Here is a 15313-nt window from a genome sequence, read left to right as displayed (position 1 = left end):
GACATCTGAGGAGTGAACCAGCGGATGGAAGATAGTCTCTCTCTCTCTCTCTCTCTCTCCACACACACACACACGTACACACGTACACACACAAATCCTGTAGTTCTTTCAAACAAATAATCTTAAAAAAAAAAAAAGGTAAGGGAGGGAGGGACACACAACAGAAGCACTAGAATGGATGTGCTTCCCCAGCCGTTGCTGCCATTTGGGGAGTGAATCAGTGGACGGAAGACCCTTCTCTCTCTCTCTGTCTCTCTCTGTCTCTCTCTGTAACTCTACCTCTCAAATAAATAAACAAAAATTAAAGAAAAAAAGAAAAAAGAAGAGAGGGAAGGAGCGAGGGAGGGAGGGAGGAAGCTAGCTTGCTTCCTGAGGGCAAGGAGCTACCTGCACACTGAGCATCTGGCCCATTCCAGGTGCTGGCGAATTGTTTTAAGAACAGCCGCTGGAGGATGGAGGGATTGAGCTTCAGGACCTTGAAGCCTGTCACTCCCTCTACCTGGACTGCTCTCCTCCCAGACAGCATCAGGGTCACCTCCTGCCCTGACCACCTTGTAGGAGACAGCGACACCCACCGCCTGCCCGATCTGTTTCCTCCACGGTCCCAACTGCCAGATTTCATATTTACTCACTTAGCTGTTCACCATACGTCACACGCCCCCACCAACACAGAAGGGCAGGATCCTGCTTTCTCCCAAGTGCCTAGAACAGTGATATGTATCTGCAGGCAGAATTTGTGAATGACCTGCCTTGCCCTAGCTCCCTTAACCCTGCCATCAATGCTAAAAGGAAGCCTCTGTAATCCTCACTGTCGATAAGGACAGAGGTTAGGTGACCTGCCCAAGGTCGCCCGCTAGGAAGCTGCAGGCACACGATTCAGGCTCACCTGTCAGACTCAAAGTCTGTGTGCTGGCTGCAGCCCTGGCTGGGCCCACTGTGTTCTCCTTCCTCTACCTCACGGCCATTGTGGACATCGACCTAAACACTCTGCAAGTGCTAGGGTCAAGAAATGGCTCCTGAACACAGTGACCAATTTCAGCACCAACGATAATTCTGTCCCCACCCCTGCCTCAATCCACGCAGTAGGCACCCCCCCATGCACATGCATGCACACACACGTGTGCACATGTCAGCACGCTGCTGACGTCAAAGAAGCTCCTGTTCAAATCACACCAGTCTCCTTCAGCACCCACCACACACACTAGGCGCTCACCCACAGCCAAGGGCGAGGAGGAGCAAGGACTACTTCCTCCCTCTCTGCCAGCGGACCCGGCAGCCTGGCTTCCGTGCCAGGGGCAGCAGGAAGTCTGGGGACAAAATCGGAGGCTCTCGGGTGGGCTCACTGAGACCTCCGTCCTGGGATAGGAGGCAGCGCATCCTTGTCGGAGTCCCAGGTTCGTTCAGAATGCTCCTCATGGACCGAGCTGCCAAACCACCCAAAGGACCAGGCCAGGACAGTGAGATCACCCAGATGGAAGCACAGCTCCAGGCGGCGCTGCCTTCCCTTCTCTCCAGGAGAAAAGGAAAATCAAGCTGTCCAATAAAAACCGCAGTGAAGAAAAATGCAAAGTGTTTTGTTTGAAATAAAAGACCGACTGGAACTAAGGTAACTGTCCATCAGCAGGGGATGGCTGACACACATTATCATGGTGCCCCTCGAAAGGAATGCTAGACAACAGTGAAAAAGAACAGGCAGCTGTGTACGCATGGATCTAGAATGGTCTCCAAACTACACTGTCCAGTGAACAACAACAGTGTGAACTAGGGGTACAGACCCGCAACAGGCAGGGAGGTCACACAGGAAATGGGCAACAGGTGCAGGCAGTTGGCCGAGTAGCTGTCAGCAAGACACCCATGGGCCGTATCAGAGTGCCAGGGTTTGACATCCAGCTCTGGCTCCTGACTCCAGCTTTGTGAGAATGCAGACCCTGGGAGGCGGCAGCGGTGACGGCGCAAGTGACTGGGTCTCCACGACCCCCGTGGGAGACCCGGACTGAGTCCCCAGCTCCAGGTTTCAGCCCTGGTCCAGCCTCGGCCCCTGCAGGAACATGGGGAGTGAACCAGCAGATGGGAGCTCGGGCTGTGTGTGTGTGTGTGTGTGTGTGGACATCTATGTGTGTGCACACCTCCTGAATAAATGAAAAGCACTAAATCCTAAAAAAAGAAAAGAAAAGAAAAAAAGAGAAGCAACGGCTAACAGCGTTTGCCTCCGGAGAGCGGAGCCAGGGGCTGCGGGGGCTGGAGTAGAACCAAACTCCATCTTCCTCACCTGCCTGGTGCAACTACTTGAATACATGTGGCGCGCGGTGACCGCTTCAAGTTTCTTAAAAGTCCATCTTTCTCTATTCAGAAACCAGACTCTGCCCCCTGAAGAACCTTCCCTGAACTCCTGTGACGATTCCCCTGCCTCATACACTGCTTAGCTCCGGGTCTCCGCAGAGCTGCCCGTGGTCACACAGCAAGGATCCCTTCCATCTGCACAGACCCCCATGGGCGCTCTCTCAGGGAAATGAGGAAAACAGGAATTGGAATGCCAGTCGCTCGGCATAGCCCCACCGTGTGCAGGCTGACTTCCTAAGTGCGCAACTGAACTATATCTCCAGGCTCAGGGCAGCCCTATAAATGAGGTACAACCATCTACCCTACACGCAGGAAAAACAAGCCCAGAAAGGGAAAGCAACACACCAAAAGTCACACAGCCAGGAAGCTGCAACCTCAGAATCCAGACCCAGCCCATGGGATGCCAAACCCAAGCCTGCGGTGCCCCACAGGACAGACACCCTGTCCCCGGCTGCTTCACTTAATCCTTTCATCAAGAACCTTTGAAAACATTCATTTTGACAAAACACCAGGCGAGTACTCTTTGCAAGTGTCCGGTCTTTGCTGGCCCCCGGAGAGAAGGCCAGGCTGCTGTCCCAAAACCAGCCGGGAGGTGCCCTGAGATGGCTTTATCTTCAGTATGATGTGCAACCGCCAGGCTCCCTAGAGCCTTGCCCGGGACAGTACCCCAGAAATGCCTTCTCGCACTGCCAGGTAAGGTGCCGAGGCACGGGCAGGCCCACAAGGCACCTGTGGGTGAGGAGCCGGCCAGCAGCAGGGCCAGCTAGGGGGACATGCAAGTCAGGCACTGGGCAGGACCCTGTACCTGGGCTGGCCCAAGTCTGCAGCAACACACACTCCCTCCACAGCTGCGCCTACTTGCTGCAGCCTGGGGCGGGCAGACGGCGCATGCTGATGACAGGACTCCGATCCTCCCTCCACCCCTCCCCTCCACCACCTCCACCAGACAAAGTGATCTAGGAAACAAATCTGATAGACTCCAAAAGCTTCTCGTGACAAATGGCATCGGGAGAAAACACTTCTCTGTGTGCACTGCCACAGAAACCATCAAAGAAAGCCAACGGGAGGATGGGAGTGCTGGGGAGGGCTGGGGGTGGGGCAAAAGTGAACCAATATGAACACACGCGCGCGTGCACACACACAGGTGAATACCCATGGGGCGTGCAATTCCTCTGGAGGACACAAATTTGAATTCGCAAGGAGAAAACACACCATGCTGGCACGGAGCTCTCAGCCCTGCACACGGCACACAGTAGGTAGCCAGGACTTGTTAAACAAAGTCCAAGCTCAGAAGGCCAGAGACTATGGAAACCCGTGAGAAGCATGGGGGCTTCTCTTCTCTGATTTCTGATCAGACACCTGGAGCCATTGCAACCAAGCAGCAGAGGAGTGAAAACCTACAGAGGAGCCACTGAGGAATTACGGCTTCTGAATGAAGACTGCTGCTGTCACCCGCGCCCCAGCCCCTACCCAGCGAATGAAGGCAGCACAGCTCTGAGATACCCGTGCCACATGGGAAAGAGGCAGACACAGTCAGAGGCAGGCAGCTTATTTGTACTTCCTTGGTGCGGAGCAAACAAAGCCTGCAGACAAAGCCCTCCGCTAGCCGACAAACACGTCTAGCAGGTGCTCGGATTCAGCCCAGGGACAAGAAAGGCAACATGGATTCTGGTCTTGCCGAACCCGGCTGCGTATGCAGAAGCCCTGGCTGCAGGGTACAACCCACGCCGAGGTTCTACAGCCCGAAAGGTCCGCGGAGGCCCAGGACTGGGAAGTTTGGATGCAAAAGGGGAAGGAGACACCACCTCCAGGCCACAGCCTGGGCAGGCAGGCCCTTCCCCCAGAGGTGTGGTCCTCGTCCCCCAGGGAGGAGGCCAGTGCCTCTCCACCTCCCCTCCCACGGCAGCCTGCGTGCTTCCTCCTTTGTTTACGAGCCTTCTGGATCCAAAGTCTCCAAGCACAGAGTGCATCAAACCTGGCTGGCTGTCACAAGCCATGTCAAGCACACTGTTGGCTCTGCAAGGATTTAATCAGTAACCGGCCCAGGAGACAAGGCACAGGGCAGGCTCCGAACAAGCCGCACAGAGGGCAAAGTTTGTAGCCAGGCCAGGGCCCGGACAACAGGGAGTGGTCAGCTCCCATGGCACCAGACCCCTGTTGGCGTCTCCCTGGCAGGGATCAGAGAGAGGTTCAGACCAAGGGGCGTACCCAGCTGGAGCCGCCCGCCAGGTGGGACTGGGAGCCCCCATATGCTCGCATCCCGGCTTGATGCAGCTGGTTCTGAGAGTCTGGTCTGTATCGTTCATGATTCAGTTAATTGGATCAGTGTAGACAGACTCTGCAGACGGTTTGGGCAAAAGCGTGTATTTGGTTTGTTTATTGGTTTGAATCCAGATCAATCATTCTGGGTCTTGTTCCTGAAACCCACACAATTAACCGGATAATTACCAGATGGTTCCGAGCCGACTTAAAATAAGAACGATATGCATTTCGTGGAAGGCTATGACCCTACACAAAACAGCCCTGACACGTGGGCAGCCGGAGCCTGGTCCCGGAGAAGGCGCACACCACAGGGCTGCGCGGGGTCTGTGTAGCAGCGAGCTGCACTCGAAGGCACCTTTGTTTCATTCGGGCTGGAATTTCTCAACGGAGTGCCTAGGCCACACTATAAAATGCAGACAGATTACATAACGACCAGGCCTCAGGGAAAGCCCACAGGGGCTCCTCTGCCTCCCAGGGAGCCTGGACACCAACCAGGTGTCTCGTGATGGGACATGGTCCCAGGTGGCAGTTCCAACCCCATCTCTGCCCTGAAGGCCCTGGCTCCAGCTGGGCCTGTCCTCAGCCGCCCCACCTTCATGTTAACAGGCCCTGGCAGGGGGGAGCATGGCCACGACCGGAGTCCACCACAGAGCAAGGGCTGTATTTAGGGACACCCCCCTCCATACGGGGCTTGATGTCGCAAGGCAGTAGAGAGAGGATCACGACGACACTTCCTCCTTGCACACTTCTTAACGCCCTCTGCCAAGACGGATCTGGTTCCGAGGACAACCCTCGGTGCCAATACTGGACATCACAGGTCTTCTGCCAGAGACCCACGCGACACTCCAGTGGGCCGGGGCCCAGTGGACAAGGGCCTCTGGAGCCCCTTCGGGAACCAGTGTGTGATTTCAGCCTCTTCCTTCCCTCCCTCCCTCCCTCCCTCTCTCCCTCCCTCCCTCGCAGACACACCTCTTGAGCAACCAGAAGGCTAAGTCAGGGCCTCTGGCCTCCCCCAAACGGACACACGGGCAGCAGGGCACTCCTGGCTCCTCCCAGGGGGAGCAGTGGCCCAACCTGTCCTTCCTAGGCAGGTCACTGTCCATCCCAGCCATTCTCCTCTGTCCCCACTCCCCCTCATTGCAGGGGAGGCAGAAAAAAAGAATAAAGTTGGATGGAACTACCCCCCCCCAAGCCAGCTGAGAATTCTGAAGCCAGATCTGGGGGCTCCAGATCCCAAGGGGGAGGTGCCAAGGTCACTGGGTCCTCCCCTCTGTGTCAGCAAATCCCCGGAGGTTCTTGCTCCAGCAGGTGAAAGCCCAGCGCTGAGGCTGGGGGCTCGGTCAGGTTTAAGAACATGCACCAGCCTGAGCCCGGAACGCCCTCGAGCTCCCTGAGCAAGGAGTCCTTGCAGACAGACACAGCACCAACGCACCCAGGAAAAGAAAAACGAGGGCTCGGAGTACCTCGGGCTCAAAATTCAGATTAAAAGTCTTCGGGTGCCTCACTGCATCGGGGCTCAGGGAGAGCTGGGAGCGAGGAGTAGGATTCCGCAACTAACTTTTCCCCCCTCCCCATTCCTTGCAGCATGTGTCACGGCCTGTGACACACCGCCAAGGGAACATGGATGCCGGGGAAGTGTCTCCACACGCTACACGCTTGTGACATGCCGTGTAAAGCGATACCCTGTTTCCTGGCTGGGTTTTCTTGGCACAGGTGTGGGCAGGCGGTGGAGGATTCTGCCCCCTCCCACTGGGCTTAGTAAACAGGTTCACCGTGGGGGGTGTCGCGAGCCTTCCCAGGAAGACCCAGCCCCCTCCCCAAAGAGGATGGGACCCCCACTGGCAGGCTCAGGGCCAAGCCCCAGCCCCAGCCCAGCTGGTATTTGAAACTGTCCTTGTTTCAAAACACAAAGCATCCCGTTCAGGCTCCTGCCCGCCACCCCCACCCCCACCGCCCTCGACCCCACCACAGCTGTCTCTCCACGTAGGAAGGAGGCCACCATTTGCGGACTTGATTTCAGAAACAGATCAATGGTTTCCGGTCTCCACCTCTGCCAGCTGACCCAGTCCCGGCCATACAGTCAATCAAAAACAACATGAAGCCTCCGGCAACAAAACACACGACGCACGCACGCGCTCGCGGACCCGCGTCCGCCCCCCCGGGCCGGGGGCGCTCCGGGACCCCGGCCCTCAGCCCTCCGTCTGCACCCTCCCACCCTCCCACCGTGCCGGGGAGAACCTCAGGACCGGGGGCGCCCGGTGTCGCCCGCCAGCCAGGGCCGCAGAAAAGAATAAAGGACGCGCAGAGCAAAGAAAGAGCTGGCTTCTGGAAATCGTCTGGGTTTGGGGGTTTTGAGGTTTCCATTTTTTTTTCTTTCGCCCACTGGCTGTGTTTTGTTGTTTCCCTGCAGCTCGGAGCCAGACGCGCCACCGGCTGCCAGAAAGGGAACCCCCGCCGCCCTCAGGGCCCGGCCCCGGGTCGATCCCACGGTCCCGACCGTCAGGGACGCGGCCGCCGCGGGCAGGCGGTCCCCAGGCACCCGGCCCGGGCCGGGACCCCGCGCCGGGCCTCGGAGTCCGCGAAGCCGGCAGCGGGGCGCCCCCACGGCCGCCACACAGGCCCGGGGCCCCGGGTGCCGCGCGGGGGGCGCCCCGGCCCCTCAGGACGGCGCGGCGCGGGCGACTCACCGTGGCGGACGCCAGGCTGTTGTCGGCCAGCGTTAGGTGGTGCGGCTCCCAGCGCCTCAGGAATTTCGAGGTGAGGATCTTGCTGAGAAAGGTCCGCGGGTGCCGGATGACACAGACCTGGATGTCGCCCTCCTGCAGCAGTTTGTACCTCATGCCGTTGCACAGCAGCAGGGCCCGGCGGCACGGCACGGCGCCCATCTTCGTGCCCTCGGGGGCCGACACGTCGCCCCCCAGCAGCGGCTTGGTCTCCTCGATCTGCCGGGGGTCGCCGCCGCCGCCCGAGCTGCTCGTCAGATCCATGGCCGCGCCGGGCCTGGGGGGCTGTCCTGGGCTTCTGGGGCGGCGGGGCCCCCGGATCCGGCGGCCCGCACCCCCCCACCCCCCGGGAAGGTGGGGGGGTGTGGGGCTGGGGGCGCCCGCAGAGGAGGGGGCGCTGCCCGCGGCGGGGGGGGCGGGGGGCGGCGCGTCCGGCGGGCTGGGCCGGCGCTCGGCGCTTCCTGCGGGGCTGCCGGCTTCCTCCTAGCTCGTCGGGTGCATGCTCGCCGCGCTGGACCGGGCTCGGCGGGCGGCGCGGGGAGGAGCGGGCAGGGGGAGGGCCGAGGGCGGGCGCGGGGCGGGGGCGGGGGCGGCGGGCGGGCCGCGGGCGTGTCTCGGGGGGCCCCGCGCCGCCGCGCGTGGGGACGGCGCGAGGGTCCTCGCGTCCGTCCGGCGAGGGCGTCTGCGGGCGGGGGCCGCGGGCCGCGCTACCGGGGCGATTGCGGGAGCCGCGGCGCCCGCGCGATTGGTCCCCGCGGGGTCATGTGCCCGCCCCTCTGACGTCAATGGCGGCAACGGCGCGGCCGCCGCGGCTTCGGCCGCTCGCGGGCGGAGTCGGCGGGCCCGGGCGGGGACGGGCTGGGGGCGGCCGCGGCCCGACGGCAGGGGCGGCCCCTGGGGAGGGGGCCGGGGCGGGCGCGCCCCGACCGGCCAGACCCGCCCCGCCCGGAATGTGGGGGAGTGGGCGGGGGCCGCGGGGGCGGGGCGCGTGACGTCACGGCAGCCGCGCCCCCGCCGGTGCCCAGGCGGGAGCCGGGGCCGGAGGGGTCGCGGCGGCTGCGGAGACGGCCGGGTGGTGACTGTGGGCCCGGGCCCTGGGCTGGGCAGCTGGGGAGGGGCTGGGCCGCGCCGCGGGACCCCCGACGCCCCTGCGTGGGCTAGCGGCGGCAGAAGACAGTGCGATGTCCTCGAATTGAGACTGTGCCCCGCAGCGCCCGGCCGTGGGCCCTGGCTTCGGGGGTGGGGGCGGGCTCCCAGACTTGCTTCTGCCCCTAGAAACAGAACCCCCTTGAGGAGCCCCGATAACAAAGCCTCACCCCCGCCCCAAAGCTTCCCAGCCTCCCCTCCCCCAACCTCCCACCCCGCGCCAGCCCAGGACTGGACTCTGCGAGATGAACCACAGTTCGCCGACGCCAACCTGGACGCGAGCGAGCGACCACCAGGGCCACCGGGCAGCTTCCTCACCCCCGCACGCCCCCGCGGCGGGCCCCCTGCAGGTGCCTGTGTGAGCACGTGCGTGTGTGCGGGCCGTGTTGCGTGGCGTGGCGAATGACCCCAGAACAGACCACCTGGCAAGGGGCTGCGGGGCAGCGGGTGGAAGGCAGATCCCACCCTTCATTCCACCGCGGACAAAGCGCTTGCAGGCCGCCCAGGGAGTGGCCCAAGCTGTTCCTGGTGCCCCCTGGGAAGGCTCTGGTTAGAAAACTAGAAATTCTGGTATGTCCCCACGACTGGCTGGTGTTTCCTTCAAGTTCTGAGCTTGAGAAAACCACTGAAGAAGGAAGGGAGGCCGAGGCCCCACCTGGTGATACAGATGTGGGTGTAGGGGGTGGTTGTGTCGAGAAGTCCCCCGTCCGTCAGGGGTGGGGTTGGGTCATTTGTTCAGACCTTTGAGCTCCTGCTGTCTGCTGGTGGCTCACCAGAAGCGGGGCTGTGATGGTTATTACTGTAATAGCCGCAGTGGCTGGAGACTTCCTATATGCTGAGGACCTTGCCTGCCTGCCTGCCGCCCTGTGACATGTGTTGTCATCCTGCCGGCGAGGCTAGGTGACTTGCCCAGGCTCACTCAGCCGGGCAGGATTCTGCCGAGGGTTCTCCGACTCCCGAGCCCGCATCTTAACCACAGAGCAAGGAGCTCTGGGTCTGGGACCGTATGGAAGCAGACAGTACCCACACTGTGCCCGGGGCTTCAGGAAGAGAGAAGGGATGCCTGGACCAGCCAAGCGGGGTGGGGTGAGGAGCTGGTGCCGGGGCCCTGTCTTGATTCCAAGCGATCTCCAGGATTAGATGAACACGGGGACAGGAGCTGCAGGGAGGAGGAATGGTCCACACAAAGGCACAGACTTGGTAGGACGCTTGACCTGCCAGGTGAATTGCACTCTGGGGGGGTCCAGAGCAGCGGGGAGCTGTCGTGTGGTCTGTGCATGGTGGTGACTTCCACATGGCATCTTGGAAGGGTCACTGGCTGCAGCACGACGTGGCCGAGGAGTGCCTGGAGGTGGGAAAGCCGGGGAAGAACCTGTCACAGGTGCCCAGGAGGAAGGAGATGGCGGTCAGCTGGAAGTCGCTGCCAGGGGAGGCTGCTGTCCACTTCAGAGACATCCAGGCACCCTCCTCTGGCCATGCAGGGCACCAGCCTACAGCAGACCCAGGCGAGTTTCCAGGAGGCAGAGGAGCCACCCCACACATCCTCAGCACTGCCAGGTGCAGTGGGTGAGTGGCAGATGCGATGTGGGAACGTCGGGGAAGGAAGGACCAGCACCCAATGCCAGGGACTGTTGCAGGGGTGGGGGTGTGCATTGGTTCTCACTTCTTCCTCCAGTCTGCCCGGGAGGCAGAACTTGACATTGTCCCTCAGCTGACAGGTGAGGAATTGAGGCTCAGAGGGGGCATCCCCCTGACTTTAAATTCCTCGTCTTTCCCACCTCTCCGGGGACTTTGGAAGACGTTCCATCTGTCTTTCTCTGTAACGTCTTCCTGAATGAAATCGATGTCATCTCTACATGATAGTGCCTCTTGATTTCAGAAACCAGACTTTGAAATCAGAGAAACAGAGCTGCCATGAACACTGCGAGAAGAAAAGTGCCTGTGTGCACGTGGCGTCGCTGAACACGAGTGCAGTGACTGTCAGACGCTCCCTGGCATTTCAGAAAGTGCCAGTGTGAGATCCGTGCAGTAAGTCGGCAGGGTGAGACGGGAAGGCGTTGATAGTGACGGTCAGGTCCCCAATCTCCTAGACTGGGACCTGGATAACGCTGCAGAGCCCCTCCCCTCCCGCCATCCCAGATTTCTGCCCTGGAAAGGAGTCTGCATCCAGCCATCACATCCCATCAGCAGCCCTGTTGCTCCCCAGCCTCTGAAGGAGGCGTAAGCTGATCTACCAGGCACCCAAGTCCCCCTCAAAGCCAGGGAATCCAGACTCTCCAAAGGACTGGTCCAGGACCTTGAGAGTCCACCCCCTCCAACACTGAACCTGAGATGTTTGCAGAGCAACAGGAAGACAGCGAAGACATGAGCCCTTTCCTCTCCTGTTAGAGAATCTGGTAAAGGAACGTCGTGGCCGTTGGAAGGAGAGCAGTGGCCCCGGGAGAGGGAGAGCCGAGCCCTCCTTCCAGCGGGCAAGCTGTGGTGGATGTCCTCAGGGTGGTCTCCCTCCCGGCAAGCCCACTGTGAAGGGGTATACACACCCTAGCGCATTCCAGGCAGACAGAGTTCTTTCTTTGTACCCATTGGAGCACTGGTGGAGATTTAACAGGTTACCAAAGAAAGATAAGCCCTAATTTATAGAATTTGACAACCTCCCTGGTGTAAACGCTCCTACCGTGGCCAATTACAAGCTACCAATACGCATCATAGACCCTGGAGGGAGAACGTGCTGCCCCCCCCCCCCGCCCCCGCCACATGCTCAGAGGGCCTGGCTCCGAATGCTGGCTGCACTCCTATTCCTGCTACCTGATGACGTGCACCCTGCCTGGCAGCAAGCGATGGCTCGGGTGATTGGGTTCCTGCCACTCATGGGGAAGACCTGGATTGAGTCCCTGGTTCCTGGCTTCAGCCTGGCCCAGCCTTAGCTCTTATGGGCATTTGGGGAATGAATTAGCTAATGGGAAGCGCTCTCTCTGCCTTTCAAATGGAGAAGTATTTTTTAAAAGATTTATTTCATTTTATTTGAAAGGCAGAGAGAGAGATTGAGCTCCCTTCGCTGTTTCACTCAAATGGCCACAGCAACTGGAGCAGGGCCAGACCAAAGCCAGGAGCCAGGAGCTCCATCCAGGTCTCCCACACGGGTGCAGGGGCCCAAGCACTTGGGCCATCTTCTGCTGCTTTCCCAGGCCGTTAGCAGGGAGCCAGATCAGAAGTGGAGCAGCCAACACTTGAACAGGCACCCATATGGGATGCCGTAGGTGCAGGCAGCAGCTTTACCCGCTGTGCCATAACATCACCTGCAAGAAATAATTTATCTCAACAGAGGATTTCTGCAATCCAGATACAAAAGGCCAGGGGTCAGTGAAGTACAGCCAAGGGGCCAGATTCAGCGCATGGACTGCAAAGCCTGAAACATTTATCATCTGACCCATTTACTAAAAAAGTTTGAGGGCTGGTGCTGTGGCATAGCAGGTAATGCAGCAAGTGCTGGCATCCCATATGGGCACTGGTTTCAGTCATGGCTCCTCTACTTCTGATCCAGCTCCCTGCTAGCGTGCCTGGGAAACCAGTGGGAGATGACCCAAGTCCTTAGGCTCCTGGACCCATGTGGGAGACCTAGAAGATGCTTCTGGCTCCTGGCTTTGGATCAGCCCAACTCTGGCTGTAGTGGTCATTTGGGGAGTAAACCAATGGATGGAAGATCTCTCTCTCTCTCTGTGCCTCTGCCTCTCTGTAACTCTGCCTTTCAGATGAAAAATAAATAAAAATGTTTGGTGACCCCTAAGGAAGATCTGCTAATTGCAAGAACAGAGCCACCAGCAAAACGTAGTACAATTAGGAAATGATGAGTTGTATTACCTTTTTAAAATGTAATTTTTTTAATTGTGACTTTATACAACTGAATGGTGTTCATGGCTTTTTGAGAACCAGCTTACAAAATTCCTGAAACATGAACCACCACCTGTCATGAGCCAACATAGGTCGGTTCCAGCACATCACTGTCTCACGAGGGCTTGTGTGGCTGTGTATCTAACTGCAACGCCAGTGCTGTGGCCCCTGAGCTACACTACCTGCCTCACTCATGCAATTCCATTAAACACATTTTTTAAGACATTTATTTGAAAGTTGAATCAGAGATATGGAGCGCTGGCTCACTCCACAAATAGCCGTGACAGCCAGGACTGAGCTAAGCGGAAACCAGCAGCCAGGAGCTTCATCCAGGTCTCCCACCTGGGTGGCAGGGGCCCAAGCACATGGGCCATCTTCACTGCTTTTCTCAGGCCATCAGCGGAGAGCTGGATCGGAAGTGGAACAGCCGGGATAGGAAGCAGCGCCCATATGGGATGCTGGCATGGCAAGGGGCAGCTTGACCTGCTATGCCACAACACCTGCCACAGACATTTATTTCTTACCACGTACCTGAGAATCCAGGACTTGGTCAGGTACTCCAGAGTCAACTCACTCAAGGTGTTGCCTTTGTGCAGCTCACAGCCAACTGGGAAAGCCAAACAGCACCCCAAAATCACCACCCTCCCCAAAAATATGCCAAGAAAGAAAGCACGCTCCTTCCTCTCCCCTTTGCCTGCTGGCGTATCTCTGTTGGTTTTCTGTAAAGAGTAAACCACACAGTGCCTTCCTCCTGGGTCACACAAATTCAGCGAGCGTCAGGGTCAAGCTCACAGCATTTTCAGCAAGTGTGAGTTATCTCACGCCGCCACTGTTACGCTAGAGCACTTGTTGACACAGTTCTGAGGATGAGCCCTCTACCTGGGCCATGCCTCTCAATCTTTCCCACTTGCCCAATACCTGAGCAGTGGCTAAGTTCTAGACACTTTAGACATCAGGGTGTTTCAAAAAGCACCCTGAAAAGAAAAGATAAATGAAGAGATAAGTTTAACAAGGGGCTGTAGCCTAGTGGTTAAGACACCCACATCCTCATTGGAGTATCTAGATTTGATCGTCGGCTCTGGCTCCTGACTGCAGCTTCCTTGTCATGTAAACCCAGAGAGGCAGCGGTAATGGCTCAAGTTACCAGGTTCCTGCCTAGCATGTGGAAGGTCTCATTGAGTTCCAGGTTCCCAGCTTCTGCTTTGTCCAGCTCCACTGGTTTGAAGCATATGCAAAGTAAACAGGCAGATGAGAGCTTTTTCCTCCATCTATCTGTCTACCTATATGTTTCTCTGTGTGTGTACCTCCGCCTCACAAAGACAATTGTTTAAAAAGATAAGCTTATTTCAGTGTAAATTTTTGAAACCCATACAATGTGCATTTTTATAAACTTTTTGAAGGCTGCTTGTGTGCCTAGATTTCAAAAAATTCGCATCAAAATAAGCTGATTTTTTAACACCATTTTCCATTGAGCATCTTGTGGTGCCCTGGCATAGCGCCCCCTGCAGGGGTAAAAGGTATGGACATTAGCAGCTGTGGGCTGGATCACCCTGGGTGATGGGCAGCTGGCCTGCACACAACAGAATGCTTCCCAGCGTACTGGCCTGTGCCTGCTAGGTGCTAGGAGCCATCCCTGAGTCATGACAGTCAACAATGTCACCAGACATTGCCGAGGGTCACCTGGGAGGCCATGTCCCCCATGGTTGAGAACCCACGGTTTCAAGGCAGCTGCTGTCCCCTCCCCATCAACTGGAAGAGGCTGCTGTGTGCCCACACCATCAGTGGGGTCTGGGAGAAAAGACCTCACAGCCAGCATCAGCAGACTGTCAGGGAATAAGGTGCAGCCTGTTTGAAGTCGTGTTTTACAGCCTATGGGATGGCACAAGGCCAAGTGTGCAATAAAATGCCAAGCACCAAAAGCAGGCAACAACAATGTTCCCAAGTGGTCCCAACTGCACAGCTGCCCATGGCACTGCTACTTTGGGGGAGCTCTCCGGGAGCCTCGTCATTTGATGTCTCCAAGTGACATCAGCCAGGAGAGCATTCTCGAACCTATTTTTAACAGGCATCAGACACCAACATAACGGAACACACACTCTGTACCGATGGCATTTAATGTGCTGATCAAATAATAAAATGTGCTTATTTATTCTTCTGCTAGAAGGAAAGGTGTCCTGTTTTCTTCCCTCTGCTCCCAGCCTGATGGGAGCCAGCTCAGTTTCTAGGGCCCAGGGTGAGGAGGGTAGAGGGGGAAGGAGGAGGGATCTGGACTTGGTCTCTAGCAGCCTGTTATAGGCTGGGCGGGGAGGAGTCTGGCCAACAGCTCTATAACTCGTGTCACCCCCCACCTGGGTTTTTGGAGACAGCACCGGGCAAGGGAACACCTAGTGCTATGCTTCTCACTTCCACCACATGATTAAGTCTGAGGCTAATAAAAAAACATTACAGAGGGCTGAACGTTTTTCTGCAACTAATACGTATTTTCACAATCCATCATTCAACTGACTTACACACACACCGGAAGCTCGGTAGTGATGACGCGACGGTCGCTGGAAGGTTGGACTCCTCTGCAAACTGCTGTCATGGAGATAGAATCTGTAGGTCATAAAGTGCGCGCATTGCACGACAGGGTGGTATGGTCGCGACGAAGGTGAGCACCCATGAATCCCCGCCTCATCAGACGTGGGTTCACAACACCCCACAACCAGACAAGGCTTCTCTGTGCCTCTTGCAGTGGCCCCTGCCACCCACCTGGCCCTGGACAATCCTGAGGCCTCTTCTGCCACTAGAGATAGTTTCTCCAGCCCGATCATCCAACAGACAGAACAAAAGCTGGGTCCTTTCTTCCTGTTGTCACCCCTAACAGTTCTGAGATTTCTCCCACGCTGGCGCTCGTGTCCTTGTCTGCTTCTTTTGGTTGCTGATTATCCATGGGTATCCCACTTGTGGGTAAA

At 57.8% G+C, this 15313-nt stretch overlaps 2 protein-coding genes across 4 annotated transcripts in view; one reads left to right on the top strand and one right to left on the bottom strand.

Moving 5' to 3' along the window:
- The window catches only part of CMIP (c-Maf inducing protein), a 217040-nt gene extending 209300 nt beyond the window's left edge, over positions 1 to 7740 (bottom strand). Inside the window, exon 1 of the mRNA XM_051847041.3 lies at positions 7290 to 7740. Within this exon, the coding sequence (XP_051703001.1) occupies positions 7290 to 7589 (300 nt within the window). The 5' untranslated portion in view covers positions 7590 to 7740. The remainder of the gene's footprint in view (positions 1 to 7289) is intronic.
- Positions 7741 to 7805: 65 nt separating this feature from the next.
- On the top strand, positions 7806 to 12142 carry LOC103348532 (uncharacterized). Of its 3 annotated transcripts, XR_016224705.1 has the most exons (4): positions 7806 to 8821; positions 9781 to 10037; positions 10351 to 10499; positions 12013 to 12142. XR_016224705.1 is itself a non-coding variant. In XM_070062559.2 (3 exons), the coding sequence occupies exons 1-3, from the start codon at positions 7825 to 7827 to the stop codon at positions 10387 to 10389; spliced, it is 1293 nt and encodes a 430-aa protein (XP_069918660.2). In that variant the 5' UTR covers positions 7806 to 7824; the 3' UTR covers positions 10390 to 10520. The 3 variants fall into 3 exon arrangements, 2 of the variants coding, with proteins under 2 accessions (XP_069918660.2, XP_089175248.1); XM_070062559.2 differs by lacking the exon at positions 12013 to 12142 and having other exon boundaries at positions 10351 to 10520; XM_089319122.1 differs by lacking the exons at positions 10351 to 10499; positions 12013 to 12142 and having other exon boundaries at positions 9781 to 10266.
- Positions 12143 to 15313: the final 3171 nt, after the last annotated feature.

Source organism: Oryctolagus cuniculus, chromosome 18, assembly GCF_051225735.1.
Source record: "Oryctolagus cuniculus isolate XC-2025 breed Fujian yellow rabbit chromosome 18, ASM5122573v1, whole genome shotgun sequence".
Lineage (NCBI taxonomy): Eukaryota > Metazoa > Chordata > Mammalia > Lagomorpha > Leporidae > Oryctolagus > Oryctolagus cuniculus.
Note: the sequence above shows the minus strand (reverse complement) of the source record. Positions and strands in the feature narration are given on the sequence as shown.